The sequence below is a fragment of the Poromitra crassiceps genome (genome assembly GCF_964638095.1).
Source record: "Poromitra crassiceps genome assembly, chromosome: 5".
Taxonomy (NCBI): domain Eukaryota; kingdom Metazoa; phylum Chordata; class Actinopteri; order Beryciformes; family Melamphaidae; genus Poromitra; species Poromitra crassiceps.
In genome coordinates, this window is record NC_139642.1 from 41963351 (window position 1) to 41987482 (window position 24132).

At 44.4% G+C, this 24132-nt stretch overlaps 1 protein-coding gene across 1 annotated transcript in view; it reads left to right on the forward strand.

Annotated features, from left to right (window-relative positions):
* The window catches only part of gab2 (GRB2-associated binding protein 2), a 57087-nt gene that overhangs the window by 29178 nt on the left and 3777 nt on the right, over positions 1–24132 (forward strand). Inside the window, exons 3-6 of the mRNA XM_083636950.1 lie at positions 16112–16337; positions 21120–21700; positions 22899–22996; positions 23657–23936. Coding sequence (XP_083493076.1) covers positions 16112–16337; positions 21120–21700; positions 22899–22996; positions 23657–23936 — 1185 coding nt within the window. The remainder of the gene's footprint in view (positions 1–16111; positions 16338–21119; positions 21701–22898; positions 22997–23656; positions 23937–24132) is intronic.

Below are 24132 nucleotides of genomic sequence, written 5' to 3' on the forward strand. Positions count from 1 at the left end.
AGACTGGAGACATTGTGCACAGTGCACACCCCATCGTCCAAATCAGCAGAGAAGAGGGTTGTCATTTCTGACCTTACTAATAATGAAGCCCTCGCAGAATGCAGATGAGATATGATGATTGATGATGATTTGGTTTAGCCAGAGCAATTTAGAGAGAGAGTGGCTTCAGCGGAGGACCAAAATGCGTGACTCATTAGCCAATGAACAGCCAGGAAGGGGTCTCGCGCTACTTTTGAATGCTAAAATAAGGCTGATAATGTACAATTTGATTCTTTAAAAGAAAACCTTTCAAAGTACAACACAAACTGTCCATTTTGCTGCAACTCGACAGTGCTGCTTAATCCAGGACCTTACTTCCTGGAACTCTTGAGAGTAAAAAAAAAACTGGTCCATTGGAGTGAATGGAGATGTCGCGACTCTTCTATATATACAGGCTCTGGGTTTAGCGTTGCATCATCTATTATTAAACTCCCCTTTTCAAAAACAGGAAGTCAAGCTAAGGTGCATGAAGAGAGAAGAATGTGATTAGAGTTGTGTGTGACCTGTGTCATAGCGATCAAACTGGCAAACAAAAAGACCAGACTTTTCAAGAGCTTTTAGACAACAGTAGGGATTAGTAAGCAGTCATTACAGTGTCTCTGATTGTCATAAGCAGACAAGAACACACCGAGTGACATGTTTTTCTACTCCTTACAATCTGGTAGCGCTATTGTCACAGATACTGATGGCTGGGTGTGTGGCGTGTGTCTGCAGCCAGGGAGACCCGCCCCCGAGCGCAATCTAATGAATGGAACATCATCTCGTCAATCACGGGCTTTGTTCTGCTCCGTCCCGGCTGTTTGAACTTCCAGACAAGGTCCAATCTGAACTAGGGGATGGCTTTTACTTGTCAGCAGTCCTCTGTTTTGGCTGTTTTTTCATCCTTCTTTTGGCAGACAGCTCCCTCTCTGTTGTTTTTCTGCTCCTCGTTCTGTTCGTTTCAGTCTGTCCCTTGTAAAAAGTAAAAAAAAATCTATATTGTTTTATCAGTTTCATTTGTGGTGGGGGAAAACAACTGAAGAATGAAGTCTTCCAAAATCAGCATTTCCAACAGCACAGCAGTCTCCGCAGCTTTTGGTCAAAAAAGCAATGAAAAGAGATGAGATTCATTCACACAAATACAATCAGGAACTTAAACTGCAGTTCTGGAGCCAGATGGCTGATAAGTCACAAGTGATTAGTTGAACATGACACAGTTCTACATCTTAAGAATGTGCCTTTTTATGCATCTACTGTATGGTGCAGAATTATTCACAGTTTTATTGATGATGACATTCATTCAGATCTTCACAATGAATCTAGGGACAAGAGTTGACAATTAGCAATAGCTATAAACTCCCTGCGCAGCACATCAGTTGTAACTATAGCCATTTCTAAACATGCAGTGAATTCCTGAACATTCCCAGATGCTACCCGGTCGGCCTGCATGTTTAGAAACAATTATCCGCTATGAATTAAAATAAATGTAAACTGGGTTGCCAGTTGGATTTCCCAACTCACATAATGAATAATCTGAATATTGTGCTGTTTGTAGGCAATAATTGTGGTAGTTTCCCCTTAACTTCCCAATTTCCGGAGACAAAAATGCAGAGATTGGGGGTGAAATCCATTGTTACAGAAAATGATTAAAGAGGAACTTATTTGTAAGATCAGATACAGCCGTTTGAAGGTGTTGAAATCGTGTTATTTTCTTTAACAGTGTAAGCTCAGCTGTTTTATGGTTATAACACAAGTGTCTAACGACAAAAGTGAAAAAACAGAAGTATGTGTCGTCCGACCATCTTCTTTTTAAACATTTTCTCCTTTATTAGACAGGACAGAACAGTAGACTGACAGGAAAGGTGGAGAGAGAGAGGGGATGATTTGGCAAAGGACCACGGGTCAGATTCAAACCCGGGTCGGCCACGCGAAGGACTAAGCCTTTGCGGTACGCGCTCTACCGGGTGAGCCACCGGGACCCTTGTCCGACCATCTTGTACCTGTAGGTTTTGAGCAGCAAGTGGCTGTGCATAAGAAATGTCAGTTTTCTTTAGACTATGACTACTATTGGTGCGATGTAAAGTTTTTACTTAACGTGTGTTACATGTAACCCAAATTATTTAAACGGTTGCATAATGTGTGATAATATTCCATTCATATTAAATATTCCATTCATGTCTCCGTTCTGAGCAAAAAGGCTATAACACTATTGGAATTACCACACCTAAACGCCACTATTAGTTTTTTCCCAGACATTTATAGTGACTACTAACATGCTCCTCTACCCCCCTAGTCCTGTTCCCCCCAACCCATTTTAGAAAGTCCTAGAATCTCACATGCCATGTCCAGTCCCATTTGGGTAATAAGCTTTGTGGATTTGGTCTTAGCGTTCCCAGCAGTATGTGTAGTCATTTTGCATCTTTAAGTAGCTTCGATGTTGGCATCAGCTTAGTGGTTCAAATGACAGCTTTAGTACTTGCCTGTGGCAAAGCCAATCATTTTAAAGGGTGGCAGCCACACAGCCTGCAGTTACATGGAGACCACAAATTCATTCTGAATATTGGGTCAGGGCAGGCTGACTGTTAACATGCAAAGAAGTTTATTGCAACTGCAAATCAAGTCAAGTTTATTTATATACTAGGCACACACTATACTACGCGCTCGATTCCTAGGCTCGCCCGGGGCGCGGGCTCGCCTGTCCTGCAGCTCGGCTGCTGCGTGGCTTTGACTGCCCTATTGGCACGTGTGCAATGTCTCCCTCTCTCTCTCCCTCAGTCTCTCCCCCTCCCCCTCTCTCCCTCTCCCTCAGTCTCTCTCCCTCTCCTCTCCCTCAGTCTCCCCCCCCCCCCCCCCTCAGTCTCTCTCTCCCTCCCTCAGTCTCTTTCGTGAGCCTCACACTGATGACATCAGCGATGACAACTATAGCCTCAGCCTTAGGGCAATCAGCCTTAGGGCAATTAGGGCAATTAATCTGCCCTAATTAAAACATCTGGCTCTGTCAGGTCACCCGCATGGGTGCTCTTTACACCCCCTGAAAGTTTCAGTCCGATCGCACGTAAAACGGCATAGCTGTGGCCGGACAAAATTCTTGAAACAAACAGAGACACAGAGTCCACATTGCCAACTTTATACTGTAGATAGATAGATAGATCGATATTTTGTGGACTACAGTTGGATCATGTGTAAGATCATTAAAGTCTGTTCCAGTTGTATGCAGCATAGTAAGTGAATGATGCCTCACCATGTTTTGTTCTGACTATTGGAACGGTTATAGTCCAGACCCAGCTGACCTAAGTGTTCTGGAGGAGGGCTCATGGGGTGCAAGCAGGTTGGAAATGCTGGTCCTAGAGTAGGTTGTTTAGTAGGGGTGGGGGAAAAAAATCGATATACCATAGTATCACGATATTTTGCCTGATGATATTGTATCGATATTTGGACGGCAAGTATCCATATAAAATCTTTTTTTGCAGGCCATGCCATGCCAGGCCACCGGGCATCTGCCCGAAGTGCCCGATGTTGCAGTCCGCGCCTGCAGTGGCGTATTGAGTCCAGAGAAGCTTAATAATGTAGCCTACATGTGGGGCAAAAACAAAACAAAACAAAAAAACACTGCATGTTTTACTTCCGGTGAGGTCAAGGAAAAGGTAGGAAAAGGAGTTAGACAATATATCGAAATATCGCAATATTCAATATATCGCAATATTCAATATATCGCAATATTCAATATATCGCAATATCGGCGATATCGCAATATCGCAATACTATCGTATCGTGACTCAAGTATCGTTTTAGTATCGTATCGTGGGCATCTGGTGATTCCCAACCCTATTGTTTAGTGATTTGTATGCAAGCAGTAATATTAATACAAGTTAATTCTTTGCTTAATTGGGAGCCAGTGCAGGGACCTGAGAATTGGAGCAATGTCTTTCTAGTCAGAACTCTTAACAGCAGCATTTTGAATAAATTGTAGCTGCTTGATAGTATTTTTTGGCAGACAAAGAGAAGATGCTGTTACAATAGCCTACGGTAATCTACTAGTTATAATTATATTGATTTGACATACAGCTTCCGATTCTAGTTATGTTTTCAAGATAATAATATGCTGACTTGGTAATCGATTTGATGTGGCTGTTAAATGTAATTAGGTCTGAATCCAACATTACGTCCAGATTTCTGGCCTGGTTTTTAGGATTGCAGTGCTGCCTTCTGTGTATGGGAGGGCACAGGAATATAATCCTTCTAACTGTTTACATGCAAAGGAGTTCATGTGGGCAGATGCTTATAGATCTGCTGCATCAGCAAAGTGGATTACACTGCCTTTTTTATCAATGAACAGTTAGTTACACTTCTTGTCAGCCTAAAACGTATTACAGATGAGTGTGCTTGTGGCGCTGCAGTTCTGTACATCAGAGGCAAAGTTCTCTTTAGACTGCAAATTTTCCACTCCCTATATCGCAAAAACAGCTTCACATTTGTCATTGAGCACACACACATACCGGGTGTGTGATTTGATCAATGTTTCACTTCCATCCAGCATCTTTCATTCTTTTATTAACAGGTCTGTATTGTTAATTGTACACCATTGGTGCTCTTTTAACTAGGAATCATCTAACTTAATTGCCACATTTCCATCTGTGAGTTTTCTATTCCACACAGACCCAACATGCTGAAGTAAAACAAAAAAACAAGCAGGTAACCCAGGTCCTTTTGATACGGCTGATCAGGTTACTGTAGTTCAGCTGGAGTGTTTATGTGAGGTTGTTACATTTGGAGTGTGGCTCGACCACTGCTTAATTTGTAAATGATGAGGTCCTGGAACAGCAAGGTGGTCGATGTGCGTTACTTCCTCCCCCCAACCCATTTGCGTCAAGATGGGGTTGGTTTAGGCATGAGGAGGTTGGGGTTAGGCATGAGGAATGATGATTGGTTGGGTTTAGGCATGAGGAATGATGATTGGTTGGGTTTAGGCATGGAAGAGTGACGATCGATTGGTTGGGTTTTGGCATGAAGAGTGACAATTGGTTAAGATTAGGGTAACATCAGGCAATCAGACGCAGAGTAGGGCGGAACTTGGCACAAATGGGTTGGGAAAAAAAGGATGCGGTCGGGGTTCCCATGAGTCGATTGCACATTGGAGGCACGGTGGTGCTCAGTAATGTGGCAGCCTAAACATGAGTAAACTAGAAGGGCACTCGGAGCGCAGACCTCCGCCAAAGTAAGGCCAATCTCTTTTTCTTGAGTCAGATCCGGATCCGCTCCAAAATGTAATGGGTTCTTCCTTCGCCCATGCTACACGCTTCCACCAGGTTTCGTGAAAATCAGGCCAGTAGTTTTTCCGTAACCCTACTGACAAACAAACAAACAAATGGCACCGAAAACATAACCTCCTTGGCAGAAGTAATATGACCTTAGAACTCAAGACTACTGGGGACCTATAATAACAACATTTCATTACTGCATAGTTATGGCATTGCATAATCAATCAATCATAATAATCATTGCATCATGCTCATTTCTACAAACCTGTCCTTCAAGTAGTAGACTAAAGATATAACTGCACTGTGCACAATATAAAAATGTCCACATAGGCTACCATGATGAGAGATCCTAAATCAAATAAGGAGAACATCCTGGGCTGGCTTTACACGGTCAAACTTGCACGCAACTAGTTGCAGGTTCCATGCAACTTCACAGTTACACAAAGCAATTAAAAAATAATCAAGTCTCGTGCAACTTGGCAGTTTCTTCCAGCAAAACTAGCTAGCTAGATTGGTCATTTTTCATCTATTGTATCGTTTTCTTCTTTTTTCAAGTGAGAATTGTCATTCTGCATCTTTGTATCGTATTTCATATCGTTTTCTCGCTGGAAAATATAAATTCAGACTCGGAGGTGTTGTATCGGTTTACTGGCTGGCTGGTTGGCTAGCTAGCTAGCTACTTTGTTAGATAAAATATGGCTGTCCCGGGCCCCGAGAATAGGAAGAGAGCTATTAGTGCATTAATAGTCATGGATATGTTGGAGGAGGAGGAGGAAAAAACACAACATGAAAAAAAAGTTAAACGTATGTGGGTGAAGGACTGGCTACTTAAAAGACATACCAGTGGATCGTTTCACACTCTTTTCAAGGAGCTTGATCCAATGAGCCTCCGGTGAGTGCATTGTTATTATTTTTCTCAAATTTATTGATTGATTCAAGGAAAATAAATAAATAAATAGCTCGTTGTTGCCACCTTGTGACAACAGTATGAAATTGTAGCTTCATATATAGATAACTGATTATCATTATATATATTATATAGCATAGTATTGAACAGTTATGTGATCACTATACTTCACAACATGTTAATATTATTATTTTTAACCCATGTAGATCCTGGCTCCGCATGGATCAGAATACATTCAATGCTCTGGGATGCTCATCAAACATGTGATGTTCGTTGCGGGTGTGACCATGTACGGCCGAGTTACAAACCGCTTTCTGTGTGGCCAGTAGGGGGCACTCTGCCTATCACTCCAAATTGTCATGTAGATGTGTTCCGGCTGGGTTGGTCATCAAACGTGAAGTTTGGTGCGCGTGTGAGCATGTAGGGGCGAGTTACAAACCACTTTCTGTGTTGCCAGTAGGGGGCGCTATGACTATAAATGGATATTGACATATAGATGTCTACAGGCATGGACACTTATGCATGACACGTTTGGAGCAGATTGGACAATCTACAATAAAGTTACTCCAACTTCCTGTGTGGCCAGTAGGGGGCGCTCTGCCTATAACTCCAAATGGTCATCTAGATGTCTTCAGGCTGGGATGCTCATCAAACATGTGAAGTTTGGTGCACGTGTGAGCATGTAGGGCCAAGTTACAAACCACTTTCTGTGTTGCCAGTAAGGGGCACTCTGCCTATAACTCTAACTGGTCATCTAGATGTCTTCAGGCTGGGATGCTCATCAAACATGTGAAGTTTGGTGCACGTGTGAGCATGTAGGGCCAAGTTACAAACCACTTTCTGTGTTGCCAGTAGGGGACGCTATGACTATAAATGGATATTGACACATAGATGGCTTGAGGCATGGACACTTATCATGCATGTCAAGTTTGGAGCAGATTGGACAATCTACAATGGAGTTACTCCAACTTCCTGTGTGGCCAGTAGGGGGCGCTCTACCGATAACTCCAAATAGTCATCTAGATGTCTTCAGGCTGGGATGCTCATCAAACATGTGGATTTTGGTGCGTGTGATCCGGCCGAGTTACAAACCACTTTCTGTGTTGCCAGTAGGGGGCGCTATGACTATAAATGGATATTGACATATAGATGTCTTCTGAGACTGCGCACTGATTCAGACAGCCAGAGCCTATGTGATCAGCTGACTGGTTATCAGCATTTTGATTGGCTGTTGCATGAAACTAGTTCCACAAAGTTGAGAGCTTTTCAACTGTCGCGGCTGAGTTTCACAGAAGTTTCAAGTGAGTTGCAGAAGGATTTATACCATGCAATTCATTTGCAACTTGGTTTCACCTAAGTTTCATGCAACTAAAGTTGCGTGCAAGTTTCACCGTGTAAAGCCAGCCTAAGGCCTTACACTGTGAAACTTTCACGCAACTAGTTGCAGGTTGCAAATTGCACGAAACATAATTGTCATGTAACTTGACATTTACACCAAACAAATTTCTCTCTTTTGCTACAGTAGATTACTGTATCAAGTGGGGAGTGTCATTCATTCATTGTAACTTGCATATTTGTATCTTTGTATTGTTTTCTTGCTGGATAATATCAATTCGGACGTGTTGCATCAGGATTTCTTGTCACTGGCTGGCTACTTTCTTTCAGCCATCACTGCATTAATAGCCTACTTATCAGCGTTTTGATTGGCTGTTGCATGAAACTAGTTTCACAAAGTTTTGTAACTGTTGCAGCTGAGTTTCAGACAAGTTTCAAGTGTGTTGCAGAGGGCTTTAGACCATGCAAATCATTTCAATCACGAGAGGCAACCAGCGGTGCCTCAGGAGGTCCATGAAGATCATCAAAGACACAAACCACCCCCACAACAGTCTGTTCTCCCTGCTACCCTCAGGGAGGAGATACAGGGTCCCAAGAGCACGCACAAATCGCTTGAGGGACAGTTTCTTCTCGCAGGCCACGAGACTCCTTAACTCATTCACCGCCAAAGACGTCTTTGACGTGTTATCAGAAATAGCCATCCACGCCAAAGACGTGTTTGACGTGTTTTTGTTTTTATTAGTGCAGCGCCTAGTTCAAACACTTGCCCAGCCTGTGACATAGTATCAGGTCCCTAGCATCTAAGACAACACGTGAACAAACACATACCGCAGCTGTTGTTTTGAAATTGAGCAGGAGGAAAATCAGAAAACGGATAAACGCTTCTTTGTGCAGACAGGAAAAACGCCATTGAAACGCCGCTCGGCGCGCTGCACGAGCTGGTCGCCTTCCTCTGTGCCAGCCGGGAGAAAACGGGAGAAAGTAATCCAGAGAGATGTGTTTGATCATCGGAGGAATGAGGAAATGATCGATCAGAGGGCGGTGAGGACGTGTTGAATAGCCGAGGGGAAAACGGGAACGATCAAATAGCAGGGAGGATAGAACAGGGAGACATGGACGAGGACGGGTGGACCAGAACAAAACAAGCGGCAGTCAGAGCAGCCCGCTGTCCGTTCTCAAGAGCTATTCAGTTGGTTCATGAAATCGCTGGGCTGCGTGCCCTCCAGTGTTGCTCCTGGCCAATCCCGGCGCCACAGGGCGTGGTTATTGCTTATCCTATGTGGGGTTAGAAATCACGCATCGTGCGTGTGTGTGTGTGTGTGTGTGTGTGTGTGTGTGTGTCTGTCTGTCTGTCTGTCTGTGTCTGTCTGTCGGTGTGTCTGTCTGTCTGTCTGTCTGTCTGTCTGTCTGTGTGTCTGTCTGCACACTCACTCACAGTGAGTAAACTATATTGTTGAATGTAAAAAAAAGCACTTCATGTGTATATATATATATATATATTTTTTTTTTATTTGTGTCATAACGAATAATATTTACATGTCTGATGTCAATACAGTTCAAAATAAAAGAATTGAGAGCGAGTTCTGCATGAGATTGTGTGATTTAGAAAAATGCCAATATCTGCAATTTATCTTGTCAGAGAGACCTTTTTGGTGAAAACAGGGTGTATATAAAGGGCTATAAGTAGAGTACAGAACATGCTAAAAGCTCACTTTTTTTTTCCTGGTGAACCCAGAGACGTACATCTTCATTTTGAGCTATTGCAAATCACTTTGGTGCTAATAGATAATTTACTGTGGGTCTTGAAAGATGACCAACAATTATGAAAATCTTTGGCCTGTGCTAAATATTGGCAGTCCTAAACTGGCCATGAATGAGTTAACATATACAAATAGTGTAGTAGCCGTACTGTACCGCACTGCAGCTGCTACTATCACGTATGACTAATGTTCAATAGTATGTTAATTAGGTATATGCTATTTGCACCTAACAGAATGTTATTATGTTTAATTATGTTTAAAGTATGTTCATGCCATTTGCACATGTGCAGTGAATACGCCACTGTCTGTGGCGTGTCTTACTGCTTTATTGCTTGTTGCCTCTTGTTTTTATTTTTTTATTTTTTATTTTTTGCACTATGTTGTAACGGAGTCTACAGCACAATAATTTCACACGTGATACTTGTACTACGGAGTGACAATAAAAATCTTGAATCTTGAATCTTGAGGCTCGTAGGAAGCATTAATAAACTTGCTGTCTGAGGTTTACCATAACACACTCTGCAGAACAGCTCACTCATGTGTAGTGAATACTGTACGATGCACTTGTCATTACTTTCTAATAGGTAATCACCTGTCTTCATATGGAAATGAGACAACTATTGTGAGTGTTACATGGCAGACAAAAAGCACTGGATTCAACCAGCTCTATTAACAGATTACCAGGCTGCATATACAAACACAGTCAGTTACTACAGTTAGAAAATTCCACCCAGGCCAGAACAACTATGGCACACTGCCACAGCACTGACATATTCACCCTTAAGAAATGTGCTCAAGGTTACTGGAGGGAGTATAAACCAGACGGGCCCTCTGTAATATCCTCCCCATGTTCTTTTGCTCTTGAAGATTTTTCCACACCACATTATACCGCTTGTCCTCGGTATCCTGAAGAGTAAGACAGAGGATCCTACAGTACAGTAAGTACATCAGCACAGTAGATCCTACAGTACAGTAAGTACATCAGCACAGTAGATCCTACAGTACAGTAAGTACACCAGTACAGTAGATCCTACAGTACAGTAAGTACATCAGCACAGGAGATCCTACAGTACAGTAAGTACATCACTACAGTAGATCCTACAGTACAGTAAGTACATCAGCACAGTAGATCCTACAGTACAGTAAGTACATCAGCACAGTAGATCCTACAGTACAGTAAGTACACCAGTACAGTAGATCCTACAGTACAGTAAGTACATCAGCACAGGAGATCCTACAGTACAGTAAGTACATCAGCACAGTAGATCCTACAGTACAGTAAGTACATCAGTACAGTATATCCTACAGTACAGTAAGTACATCAGCACAGTAGATCCTACAGTACAGTAAGTACATCAGCACAGTAGATCCTACAGTACAGTAAGTACATCAGTACAGTATATCCTACAGTACAGTAAGTACATCAGCACAGTAGATCCTACAGTACAGTAAGTACATCAGTACAGTATATCCTACAGTACAGTAAGTACATCAGCACAGTAGATCCTACAGTACAGTAAGTACATCAGCACAGTAGATCCTACAGTACAGTAAGTACATCAGTACAGTATATCCTACAGTACAGTAAGTACATCAGCACAGTAGATCCTACAGTACAGTAAGTACATCAGCAAAGGAGATCCTACAGTACAGTAAGTACATCAGTACAGTAGATCCTACAGTACAGTAAGTACATCAGCACAGGAGATCCTACAGTACAGTAAGTACATCAGCACAGTAGATCCTACAGTACAGTAAGTACATCAGCACAGTAGATCCTACAGTACAGTAAGTACATCAGCACAGTAGATCCTACAGTACAGTAAGTACATCAGTACAGGAGATCCTACAGTACAGTAAGTACATCAGTACAGTAGATCCTACAGTACAGTAAGTACATCAGCACAGTAGATCCTACAGTACAGTAATCAGCACAGTAGATCCTACAGTACAGTAAGTACATCAGTACAGTAGATCCTACAGTACAGTAAGTACATCAGCACAGTAGATCCTACAGTACAGTAATCAGCACAGTAGATCCTACAGTACAGTAAGTACATCAGTACAGTAGATCCTACAGTACAGTAAGTACATCAGTACAGTAGATCCTACAGTACAGTAATCAGCACAGTAGATCCTACAGTACAGTAAGTACATCAGTACAGTAGATACTACAGTACAGTAAGTACATCAGTACAGTAGATCCTACAGTACAGTAAGTACATCAGTACAGTAGATCCTACAGTACAGTAATCAGCACAGTAGATCCTACAGTACAGTAAGTACAGTAGATCATACAGTACAGTAAGTACATCAGTACAGTAGATCCTACAGTACAGTAAGTACATCAGTACAGTAGATCCTACAGTACAGTAATCAGCACAGTAGATACTACAGTACAGTAAGTACATCAGTACAGTAGATCCTACAGTACAGTAAGTACATCAGCACAGGAGATCCTACAGTACAGTAAGTACATCAGTACAGTAGATCCTACAGTACAGTAAGTACATCAGCACAGGAGATCCTACAGTACAGTAAGTACATCAGTACAGTAGATCCTACAGTACAGTAATCAGTACAGTAGGTACTACAGTACAGTAAGTACATCAGTAGTAGATCCTTGTCGTTTGTGGCCATGCACAAGTATTAGCGTACATTCTCCGTTCCTCATGACTTCTGTTTTTCCACACAAGGCTTGCTCCCATTCTGTAATGCATCGTCAGAGCAAATTATCCTTTTGTTCTTGGTTGGTTGGCTGAAGGCGATGGCACAGCCCATCCCAGGTACAACGTTCACTTTTTCCAATGAGAGAATGAAAACTAATACTTTGAAATTAACCCAGTGCTCACCTGACCCACCACAACAATTTTTAAAGTTTTCATTTCTAAGGTGCATCGGCTACTGATGCACAGCCATAATTTAGCAAAAAACAAAGACGTCAGAGGGTTGAAAAGGAGTTGCTATTTTAGACCTCAGCCAAACTCTGTAATTCATTGGCCCTGACAACGAGCCCCAGCCTTTTAGGCGATTGATCAGTCAGCGTTTTGAGGCAAATTGATGTCGCAGTGTGGTCCGGCCCGGCCCGACCCAGTCGGGGGTTTTGCTCACATGATGCTGTGAGCAGGCACAGGGAGTAATGTGATCAGGGGATGCTCCTGTGCTCTGCTCTGCCCTGCTTCAGTCTCTTCTCTGCTGTTTTCAAAACAGCCATGTCACTTTGTTCATTTCACTCTAGCTGGCACAGCAGAAGACGCCATTTTACTTCTTCCTGTGCAGCGCTCTTGTGTCGCTCCCCCTCACTGCTACCAAGTCCCACCACAAGCCTGTCTACCTCGCCCAACTCGGCTGCAGCTAGCATCTTCTCTATCCACTCATGTCAGCCCCTCCCCTCATCCACAGATGCAAATGGCCCCCTCACTGCAGCCTCCCGGGACACAGTGTTGCGTTTAAAGAGCCAGTGGTCTGCCAGGTCCGTCCGGGGCAGCTAATATCCACTTGGAATCAGTAGTGAAAGAAGACATTTTAACATTTTAGTCATTTAGCTGGGGTTCAGTGTCTGTTCCAAGGACACTTAAGGGGATCAAACCCGCTGTCTGACCTTTTTGGTCATGGGACGGTCTCCATCACCACCGGGCCACCCTGCTGCCGCGACATTTGTGAAGTTAATTTGCAGCAGCCACTTTAGCTGTCTGGGCCCAGGAGCGATATTTATATATTATTATATTATATATTTTTAAAGTGCAATCTCTTATGAAACCATTAAGGAAATTGCATTTTTCTGGTAAGCGGGGCAACTCCACACATTGAAGGCAGGTGGATAGCGTCTCTTTCTGATCATTATCTTTTGAAGGAATATTTAAGGGAGGATTGCAAAGCCTTATAAAAACACACAACTGCTGTACTTGGAAAAATGAAAATATTTTCTCTTCCTACATGTTTCCATCACATGTGTTGCTCAGTGATGTTTTCTATTTTCACGTCTCATTTCAGATTAGATTATCATATGTCCTTGTCTAATTCTGGCCGAACTGAGAGGAAATGAGAAGCCTACAAAGACGTTCTTGTCCTTAGTGATCCAGCAGGGTTCTAATTCTGGCCTCCTGAGAGCAGCAGCCGGCCTGTATTAGATTATGGCCACAGAGCAGATGAGACAGTAGGTGATGTATTATAGAACATAATTGGAAAATTGCTCATGAACTGGGTTGCTCTTTGACCCAGAATAGCCATATGTCGCTCACCAAGCAAAAGGGTCCTTTTACTGCATTGCTGTTGATAGTCCCACGTTTGTTTCAGTATAAAGCTGAGGAATGCCACAGCAAGAACTATCACTCCCCTTTCAACCGCTTGCTTGAAGTTGATGGTTGAGGATTACGCTCAGTTGTAGAGAAAACCGTTTTTGGCAGCAGTGTCAGCTCGTTGCAAAAAAAATGGGGGGGGGGAATTATTACTTGAGCTAATCCTGCAGCATTTGATCACATTTTTGTAGGCAATAGTGTCATAAATTATTATTTTCCCCACTTTGATTAATAACCATGTTGACACGCAATATCGCCTGTCACAGTACATTAGCAGCTGCAGGGAATTTTACTGGAAGCAGCAGGAAAGGTGGACGTTTTGGACGGTTTCAGTGTTATTCATTTCTGTATTTTTCAAAGTGTTGTGGTTCCCCTGCCTTGATGGAATTGCCTTCCCAATGGTCACATACATCACTGGGCCCATTAGTGTCAGTGATGAGCCATGTAGGCTATTCCATCAGCAAGCCAGTCCAGTCGTCTTTCATCTCCCTCCCATTCTGACAGTTGTGTATGATAGTTAATCAAAAATCATTGAGAGCACACGCACTCACACACACACACACACACACACACACACACACACCGTGCAAATCTAAGACATTGCATTTAACTTTTTTATTTTTATTTTGTAGTGGTAGCACTTTTATAGTCATCCAGCCTGTTGTTGAAACCCGGTTATTTCCATGCAGTGTTTCACTCTCGCAGGGGGGAGGAACAATCTCTACAACAAATCAATATATCTACCCATGTTAGATGGGCTAGTACTCACCGCGCGCGCGGGATGAAAGCTTTTACAAAGCTTTTTGTGGAGTAAGGAGATGATGCCTAACTAGCCGAGGGAGAGGGGAAGAGCTCAGAACAATGGCGTGATTTAGGCTGGTTGGGTGTGGGGGGAGTCCCTGCCTGCTTGGGCCGCTGTGGGTCTGGATGTCTCACTGATGTCCACTGGCCTGGAGACCCACAACAGAGGCCTCTTCCCCCAGGCAGGGATGTGACCTCGTTCAGCGAACTGGGCTCAAGTATGAGTGTGTTGTTGTCCCTTTTGTCACACAGGCCATGTGCCCTCTGTATGGTCTGTATTGCCTGAAAACGGCTAGTGGCCTGTGTTATTAAAGGACAATTTGATGTCTGAGATGCTTTGTAAAGGTCCGATCAGGGAGCGTGAAGATACACTACCAGTCAAACGTTTGGATACGCACATTATTTTATTTGTTTTCAAGTCCTCCCCGAATCATAGTAAAGACATCAAAACTATTAAACAACACAAATTATGCAGTGACCAAAAAAGTGTTGAACAAAACAAGACTATCTTATATTTTAGATTCATTTAGATTTCACTTTATTCTTATGTGAATGTGCTCATGCAAAACCTGTGGCCAGCACAACGCAGCACTGAGAGATAATAGTTTCACTAAAAGATGATTGGTGGATTGTCATGCAACCCCCCCCCCCCCCCCCCCCCCCATACAGCAGCCAGTGTTGCACACAGCACTATACTGTAGGTCGATGGAGCAGTGGGCCGCCCACTCTACTCCTACACTACAACTCAATGTGTGCTCCCTTGTATTGGCCTCCTGCCCAGTCTATTTTCAGCATCCAGAGATCTCACATTTGTCTTTACTTTGTAGCCCTCTCTCATGCAGATATGAGGGATGGAAAGGACTGCTACTCTCTCAAGCCATTTTGTCTACACAGTCCCACTGTGCAGCGCAACGGGAGAGTCAATAAAACCACAGCGAGCACAATGACACAGGTCAAAATGATGTGTCTGATTTTGTGACCATGTGCCGTTGACCTAATCTCATGCCTTCAGCCCCAAACAGGCAGAAGGCTTGTTGTTGCTCTGCTCTCTTGAGACAGATCCCTCTTCTCTATTGATTATCTTTAGAGGCCATGCTGAAAGCTACTGAATACAAGACTCCATGCTAGCCTGGGACATGTAAAGACTTCAAACCCTCAATTGAATTTCGTTGCCCTTTGACTTCATGGATCGTGACAAGAAAAGGGAAACATTTAGAGGATGGATCGTCCTGTAGCTGGAGAGCATACGGCCTGATCAGGTATCATGCAGTCTGCAGGGGAATTGCTTTTAAATTCTCAAGCCTTTCAAACCAACAACCAGGGTCAGACCAGGGTTACTTGAACCATGTTGAACCCTTCTTTTGTCAATTCACACCAAGTCAGTCAACACGGGTTAATCCCTGCTCCCGACAATTCAGATAGGACCTGCGTCACAACCCGGGAGAGATGCATAACAATTATGCTAGCATATTAGCATAATAAATAGCAACCCGGGTGGGGCTATCCACAGTGAAATCCACCCTGGTCCGACTCACCTCTCGAGGTGGGTCACCAAGCTGAGTCGGGCAACCCGGGTTAACCCTTTCATACCCAAAATCAACCGGGGAATAACCCTGGTTGGACCCTTGGTGTGAAAGGGGTATAAGATGGGTGTTGTAAAAATGTTTCCGGGTTTACGATTCAATCACTGATGGCCCTCCCCCCCCCCACCCCCATCATCTCTTGTGTCTCCAGATGGCAGGTCGTCCCATATGCCCCGCTCCCTGGGTGCAGATGTCACGGGCTCCATGGCCCCTCTGATGGGAGAGCGCAAGTCCTCGGCCCCCATCCACTCCAGCCAGCCGGTCCTCTTCACCTTTGACGTGCCTGTGCGCCACACACACGGCTCCTTGTCCAACAGCGCGCCCCAAGACTACCTCCTCCTCCACCAGTGCATGAGCAGGAAGACGGAGAGTGCACGGTAAGGGTCGCGACCCGCAGCCGTCCTGTGTCAGTTTCCTGTTATCCCATAATGCAGGTCAACATACAGGTTTACGCCGCTTCCTTAACTTAGAAGCCCCGAAGGGTTAGAACTGCCATGACAGGGGGAAAATTTCACACTTCTCTCCTATACCGGTATATACTGTATGCATATTTATAAAGCGCCTCTCTCAAATCAAGCAATCTGATTGGCTCACAGCTGTGGTATATTTAGCGTATACCACACTAATATACCACAGTTATGAGAAAACAAATCGTAGCTACTGTAGCTAGCCTCGCAAACGGGAGCTCCGCACCACAATACCCAGAGTGCCTTGCGCTAGTGTTTACTACTGATATAGTGTTTAATCGATTTCCCCCCCCGTTGTTATTTTTTGTTCTCGCTTAAAGCAAATGTTTTATGGTCACTCAAGATTCTCTGGAAGACTTGTTGGCTTGGTTCGAGCCTTAAAACTCGTTATATTTGGATTTATCGAAATGTCTACGGAGAAAATGGATGCGGAACTTACTTCCGAGGCAAATTACGTCACGAAAAGTCACGTTCCTGTTGAGCTCTATAGCTCACTTCAGGCAGTGATGTATGCTCATTATACCACACCTAAGGGTGTTTTTGGAAAGCACGACCCTTAGGTGTGGTATAATGAGCATACACTTACAGTATACATGTACCACGGCCTGTTGTGATCTATTGCTTAAATGTACCAGTATATATATATTACCGGTAAATCTGTAAATTTTCAGTTAAATCTGTACATTTCCCAGCAGACCACCGCGAGCCGCCGGCCCGATGGTGTGACACCATTTACTGGTTATGTTTAAGCAAGTAAAGCAACTTGGTTAAGTTTAGGCAAGCAAAACAACTTGGTTAAGGTTAGGGTTATGGTTTGGGTTAGGCTTAAAAAACGGAACACATTGGACATGATGAAAGGCAAGGAATATAGATTTCCTGGGAAATGTAGGACATTTCCTGTTTTTTCTACATTTACATTATGTAAACATGTACACATTTGTATGTGTGTATATTCATGGGTGTGTGAATTAGCATGGTGGAAAGAATAGCATGTGCAAGTGCTCTGATTTATCAGTTGACGATCAAAATCTGCCAATGTAGTTACTGTTTTTTGTATTTCATTATATTGAAAGGCAAATATGGCTCAAAACCAATACTGTCTAAACATGTCTTCATGAGAATTTCCCCAAGGGGATCAATAAAGCGTTATGTTACGTAATCATACTTTGTTATATGAAATGTTGAAGAAATGTTTGCCAGTGTGGCATTTTAGTGCAAATCCTGAAGTCTAAAGGAATACGTAAACAAACTAGCTTTCTGCTATTTTTCCATTTACACTTTCATTTGTGACTCCCTGGAAGAAGAGATCTTATATCTCAATGTGATCTTCCTGCTTAAATAAAGGATAAATAAATAAATACCTTAAATTGTAACTCAAACACTAATAGACAACATAATGAACCGATTAATTAATTTTCTCACGTAGCAAAAACGTAGCGAGGAATCAAGTCTTTTGAGTAGCTACATGAGTGTACAATATATAGACATGCACACTTAGCCAGCCGAGAGAGAACAAACGGACCAAGTGTTTACATTAAATGCACTCCTGGGTTCTGCATTAACATTCACCTCAGCTCCAGCGGCCATGATGCCCGCTTCCAAGAATCAAAGGCAGCTTTAATAATGATGCCATTCAGCCAATAGCGGCACAGTAGATGATCAATGAGGTTGAAACGGCAATTCATCACTCCTATAGGTTTAGACTCGCCCAGGGTACAACTGCCCTCTTAGCCACACGATTTGCACATAAATCTGCTGTGTTGGACCTCTGTGAAAGCCATGAAATCAACCCTCACAATCCATCTCATCAGCTTTATGCAGATATTTTCTGTCACTCGCTCACCAGCTTCTGCTCCGTGGGGCTGCTAATTAAGATAGACATCTTACCATTCAAGCCACAATGAGATTCCATCGGTCCGATGGCCACCGTTACAGTTACGAGTTAATCTTTGTAAAGCCATAATGATAGAAAGCAGAAAGATGAGCAAAGTTATTGATTAATGATTGCAATCCTGAGGAGACGCCAGAGCCTGTGGAGTTTTGAGAATTGATGCAACACTGCGTGCCGTGATATCTGACATGAAAAAGAAAGAGTTATGGCTGCATGAATTGCATTACATTGATGCATCATTCCTTTAAAAACGTTATAAGCATAATCAAGATTGAAATAAGTCCCCATTAGAATTCTGTAGTGTAGCTAATACGCATGGATACAATCTGGTTCAGCAAAGAGATTAGTATGACTTGTCATCTTTGCCCTAGCCGGCTAAGACAGGCCATTGCTCAGCTAACTGGCTAGAAATGTCTAAGCTATAGGGTCGCTCCACTTGGCACTCAAGGTCAAGTCCTACAATGGAGCCAGAATAAATGAGCCATGTCCCTAGGGTGCCTAACCGAGGCTGAGAAACTGTGGGAAAGTCATAGCATTCATCCCCTCAACATGGATGCCTTCTCTAGGAACCGCGTTAATATGTCGGCTTCTTAAGCAAATGTGAATAACAATAATATGATAGCATGGATTTACTTACACAGAGGTTTTCCAGCACTGGTGCAGAGGTGTGTTGTTTTTGAACACATGTGCCCTCAACCGTATGGCTCCACTGTCTCTTCTAAAGTGCTGCAGTATCCTCTAGTGGCCGTTTGGTTAATTACATCGATAGTTGATAAATTACATTGATAGGCCATAAAAAGCCAAGAGTATATGGTTGTCATTGTTAGGGAGAGGCTGGTATTGAGGTAGGTGGCTGATGTCTAACTGTGAGGAAGGTATAGGCCCTTTTCACAGCAACCGTTTTGAGGTGGTAAACCAGGAAGTAAAGTGCAATATCTGACTCAAAGCCTCGTTCACATTGAACGGTAAATAACGGTGCAATATCTGGAAATATGATGATGATCAGATCAACTTTATTGTCCCTAGGGGAAAATATATCTGTATAAGCCTTTATGATCCTGTGTGGCTTATTTATACATATACTGTACATATACATTCTTTCATATATACATTTAAAATAGACACTTCACACTTATTGTATATAGTATTAGTTGGACAAAGGCATCTGCCAAGTGCAATAAAGTAAAGTTAATGATGTTTTTTTTTTTTTTTTTATGTTTGAATGTATCCGTGCCTTGTTTGTATTAACTTGTGCACATCTTTTTCTGTGTGTGAGTAGTTTGAGAGCAACGCAAACCGGAGTGAAATTCCTTGTATGTGTACTGTACATACTTGGCCAATAAAGCTGATTCTGATTCTAAAGCAGGTGTAACCAATGACATTAACTCATTGAGTGCCAGCCACTTTTGGAGAACGGACGCTCCGTGCCAGAGTTTCAGAGCGTTTTCAGTGATTTCTCGAGGCCCACAGAATATTGTGTGATATTACTATGTAAACACCGAACACGCACAAAGAACGAGGAGACTCTCTTCTATCATCTGCAAAAAAAAGTTTATTGATCCCATTTTCCGTTCTTTAGTTATGAGCCGGAGAAGATAGCTTGATTTAACCAAAAACAGCAATTTTTTTCTAGAAGCTGAGATAATGAGCCTTTTGTGAAATTAAACATTTCAAGCACATCATTGACTCTGAAGCTAATATTTTCTGATATAATGACACCTCAAAAATAATTTCCTTCAATAAAAGAGTGAAAACAAAGGAATTTTGTTTGGCCAAATAATATTTTTTAGCTGCAACCAGCAGCGCTGGCCCCTGCGTGCGCAGACCCTACACCTTCTTGCTGGTCTTGATTTACTGCTGGTGGGCATCAGATAGCCTATTCTAGCTTGTTTGCTCTCTATGCATCGAGCCTGCTGCTGCCTGGGTCTGTGTGTACTGTCAATGGTTGTATGCTGTAGTGCCCTGCGTGCCCCACCCCCCTCCTCCTCCTCCTCCGTGGTGGGAGGAGTGTCTCTGCTGCGGTTTGCTCTGAGTTTGATCTGCACTGAAAAGTCCGCTGCATCCCCCCGCTTTTTTACAGCGTGTCCCCGGCTCCCAGCTGAGAATAATGTAACTTTTCAGAAAGACGCTGGTGTCGCCGTGTCGGCAACTAAATCATATGGGTGGGCTATCGCAGCGGACACGGATGGGGCTCAATTGTGGCAGCAGATGACTGCTGTTCACAGGCACAGCTAACGTTATGCTTCAAGCATATCGATGCGATTTCCGTTTCCTCATGACTTCTTCTCTCTTTTCTCCTGGCCTTTGTCTAATCTGGAGAGCACTGTCGCCACCTAAGGGTTCTGTAAAATAGGTTAGACACATTCAATAGCTCCCATATTGTAAGAGGCGATGTAAGAGGCTTAGATCGACATCCCCCCGTCAAAAAACGCAATTGACGAACATGTTCGTCCTTGGCACTCTACGTTACTAAACGAAATGACGAACATGTTCGTCCATGGCACTCAATGAGTTAATGAGGGCCCTGGCACTGGAACACCTAAATGGAATGGAACCATCATTAATGGTATTGCTTACACCTGCTTTGCTTCTTGCTTTACCACCTCAAAACGGTTGCTGTGAAAAGGGTTATTGGGTGCAGTGGAAAGTGGGCATGATGAAGACTGACCTGTGTGTGTGTGTGTGTGTGTGTGTGTGTGTGTGTGTGTGTGTGTGTGTGTGTGTGTGTGTGTGTGTGTGTGTGTGTGTGTGTGTGTGTGTGTGTGTGTGTGTGTGTGTGTGTGTGTGTGTGCGCATTGCAGGAGTGCCAGTTTCTCTCAGGCCACGCGGAGCAACCTGTTTGTGGGCAGCGACTCGGCGGTGCAGAAGCTCTCGCACGGCTTCTCGCACTGCCTGAATGGCATGGGCGCCCAGCTGCACGGCTTCTACAGCCTGCCCAAGCCCGGCAAACACCAGCTACCCGCTCACGACGACGCGTCCGAGGCATGCTACGTGCTCCCGCGAGGCTACAGCGCCGAGGCCCCGCCCCACAGTGGCCTAGGCGAGCTGGGGCTGGAGAACGAGGAGGTGTACACCTTCAAAACGCCCTGCAACGCCCTCGCCGAGCGCCCGGCCAACGACAACTATGACCTGCCCACGACGCCCGGCTCCTTCTACCAAATCCCCCGCACGTTCGATAAGAACCACAACGCCCTGACGCCCTCCAGCTCCGAGTCTTCCTGCGCCCCGCCTCCCAGGCCGCCAAAGCCCAGCCACGGGACCGAGGGCCAGTGGGGGAGCCCCCAGTCCGTCGGGAGCCAGAACGGAGACGTGACCGCCGCCGTGTCGGTCATCCCGCGCAGAAACACCCTCCCCGCCGTCGAGAACATCCGACTGCACCGAGGTGAGCTCAGTGCTTTTACTGTTTCACTCACACATTCACTTTCTAATAGGGCTTTCAGTGGAATCATATCCTGATGATACTGTATGAAGATATTTTAATCATGTGACGTGCATTTGCTGTCTGAGTTGATGATGACAAGTACATCTTACTTAAAAATTCTGACCAAATGAGGTATGGTAGGAATATCTTTTTGAATATTTCTGTTTTGTTTGACATCACACCTATCATTGCCATTCGGTTCAATGAGATGAAGAATAATTTGATTATTTAACATGATTTTGTGTACATCAACCATATTTTCGTAGATATTGATATCGAGAAATATCCTTATGATTATGATATTGTCATACTGATTTCAACCATATCGCCCAGGCCTCCTCTCTAAACACTGTAGCATTACACATGACACATCACACACTGATTTAAGTCTCTTCAATCACAGCCCCAGTTGACTCATACAGGTCTTTTGAAATCGCGCATCACGTTTCCTGTTTTTTTTTTTTTTTTACATGCGACGATGACTTCATCAGCATCCCCCTCGCGGTATTGCAATGAGCCTGCGTTTCCTCTTCCTCCTCGTCTTCCTCTCACTCTCTGTCGCTCTTCCTCTCTGTCTCTCGCCGTGCTGACTTGACTCTAGCAGCTGAGCGGAGACAAAGAGGCCAGTATAGCAGACACTGCTCTGTTGAGACACTAATGAAATTCAAGCCATGCAGCCCGCTCCAGAATGCCTCGTTCCAGGCTGATAGGCAATAAAAGAAGGGGGGAGCAGTCACAGACACAATGCACTGCCTCTTAGTATGCTGTGTTCTCTGCCTGGCCGGGCCCACGGCCGGGCCTCACATAGCCAGAGACGGGAAGTGACCTGTGGCCCTTGTTAGTGAGGCCACAGGCTGTTCACGCACCTGTGCTGCCTCGCCCGCCCCGACAAACACTAATTATAAGCCAGTGGAGCATTTAATGAAATGTCACTTGCATTCTGTTTGTTTTTCGTGAGGAACACGAGTTTACCGATTCCGAGTATACCCTTGAAATGTCAGCTATTCTTGTCGGCATCGACCTGTCTCGCGGCGATTTGTGATGTCTGACTCATGTATGTTTTGGAGTTTCACTTGAGCAGAAATCTTCTTCGTTTGAGTTAAGAGTTTTTGACGGTGGTAAATATCGATTTGTCTTCTGCGCTTGCTTTCCTCCTCAGGCTCCTCCTTTGAAACGAACAGCCATCAGCGTCCAGTCTATTTCAACAACTCAGGCCAGTCTGTGGAGTCTGTCAACGATGGCTTCAGCTCTTACCTGGTGAGTCACTCTCTTCTTTTCACTGCGCCCTCCCTCAGACAGAGACTCCCACAGCTGAAGAGTAGCGGGCAGATAGAAAAGACATGTATGCTGTACTACTCCATTTGAGTGTTGTAGAGTCCAGTGTCTAATGGCCATTGTCCACAAGATGCGGTCCAGCTCCGTGCGGCTGCCGGAACAGACTCGCACCTTGTCAGACGCAAGCAGATCTGGCAAAAATAGAAGATGTATATTTTTGACGGGTCCACTTGCATCAAACAAGATGACATGGTTGCGAGTCTGTTCTGGCATCCATACCAGAGCCCGTACCGCATCTGCAGTTGTTCTCAAGCTTTTTCACATCAAGGACCCCTAAACTGACACAAATTAGACCAGGGACCCCCATTTGATAAGATTTTGGCCCAGGGTCCCCCTTCTAATCTGATGTTTTGCTTTTAGATGTTTATTACAGAAGGTGTATGAAAATAAATGATTCCCCTTTTTGCTGGGGACCCCCTGGAACACCCTCAAGGACCCCTGGGGGTCCCTGGACCCCACTCTGAGAACCACTGGTCTAAGAGAGCTGTCTGCCCGTGTGTGTGTGTGTGTGTGTGTGTGTGTGTGTGTGTGTGTGTCTGTGTGTGTGTGTGTGTGTGTGTGTGTGTGTGTGTGTTGGCACAGAGAACCAAACCGCCTCTGACCCGCTCCGACAGCGGCAACTCGGACGACAACTACGTGCCCATGAACCCTGGCTCGTCTCCGCTCAGCGCTGCCCAGGCCGACAGTCCCAAGAACATCTACATCCCCATGAGCCCCGGGCCTCATCACTTCGACTTCCCCGGCTTCTCTGCTACACTACCTGCCCGCAAGGGGAGCACCGCCTCCCTGTCTCACCGGCCTGGACGCCTCAGCGATGTCACGCCCCCGCCCATCAACCGCAACCTCAAACCTAACAGGAAATGTGAGTCTTCCCCCCACCCCTTTTTTCTGATTTTTCTCCCATTTTCTCCCCAATTGTGCTTGGCCAATTCCCCTTGCTCTCCCGGCCGATCTGGGGAGAGCCGTAGACTAGCACGTCTCACCTGAGAGCGAGGGGTTTCACTGGCAGGACGTAGCGTGCGGGAGGATCACGCTATTACCCCCAGTTCCCCTCCCCC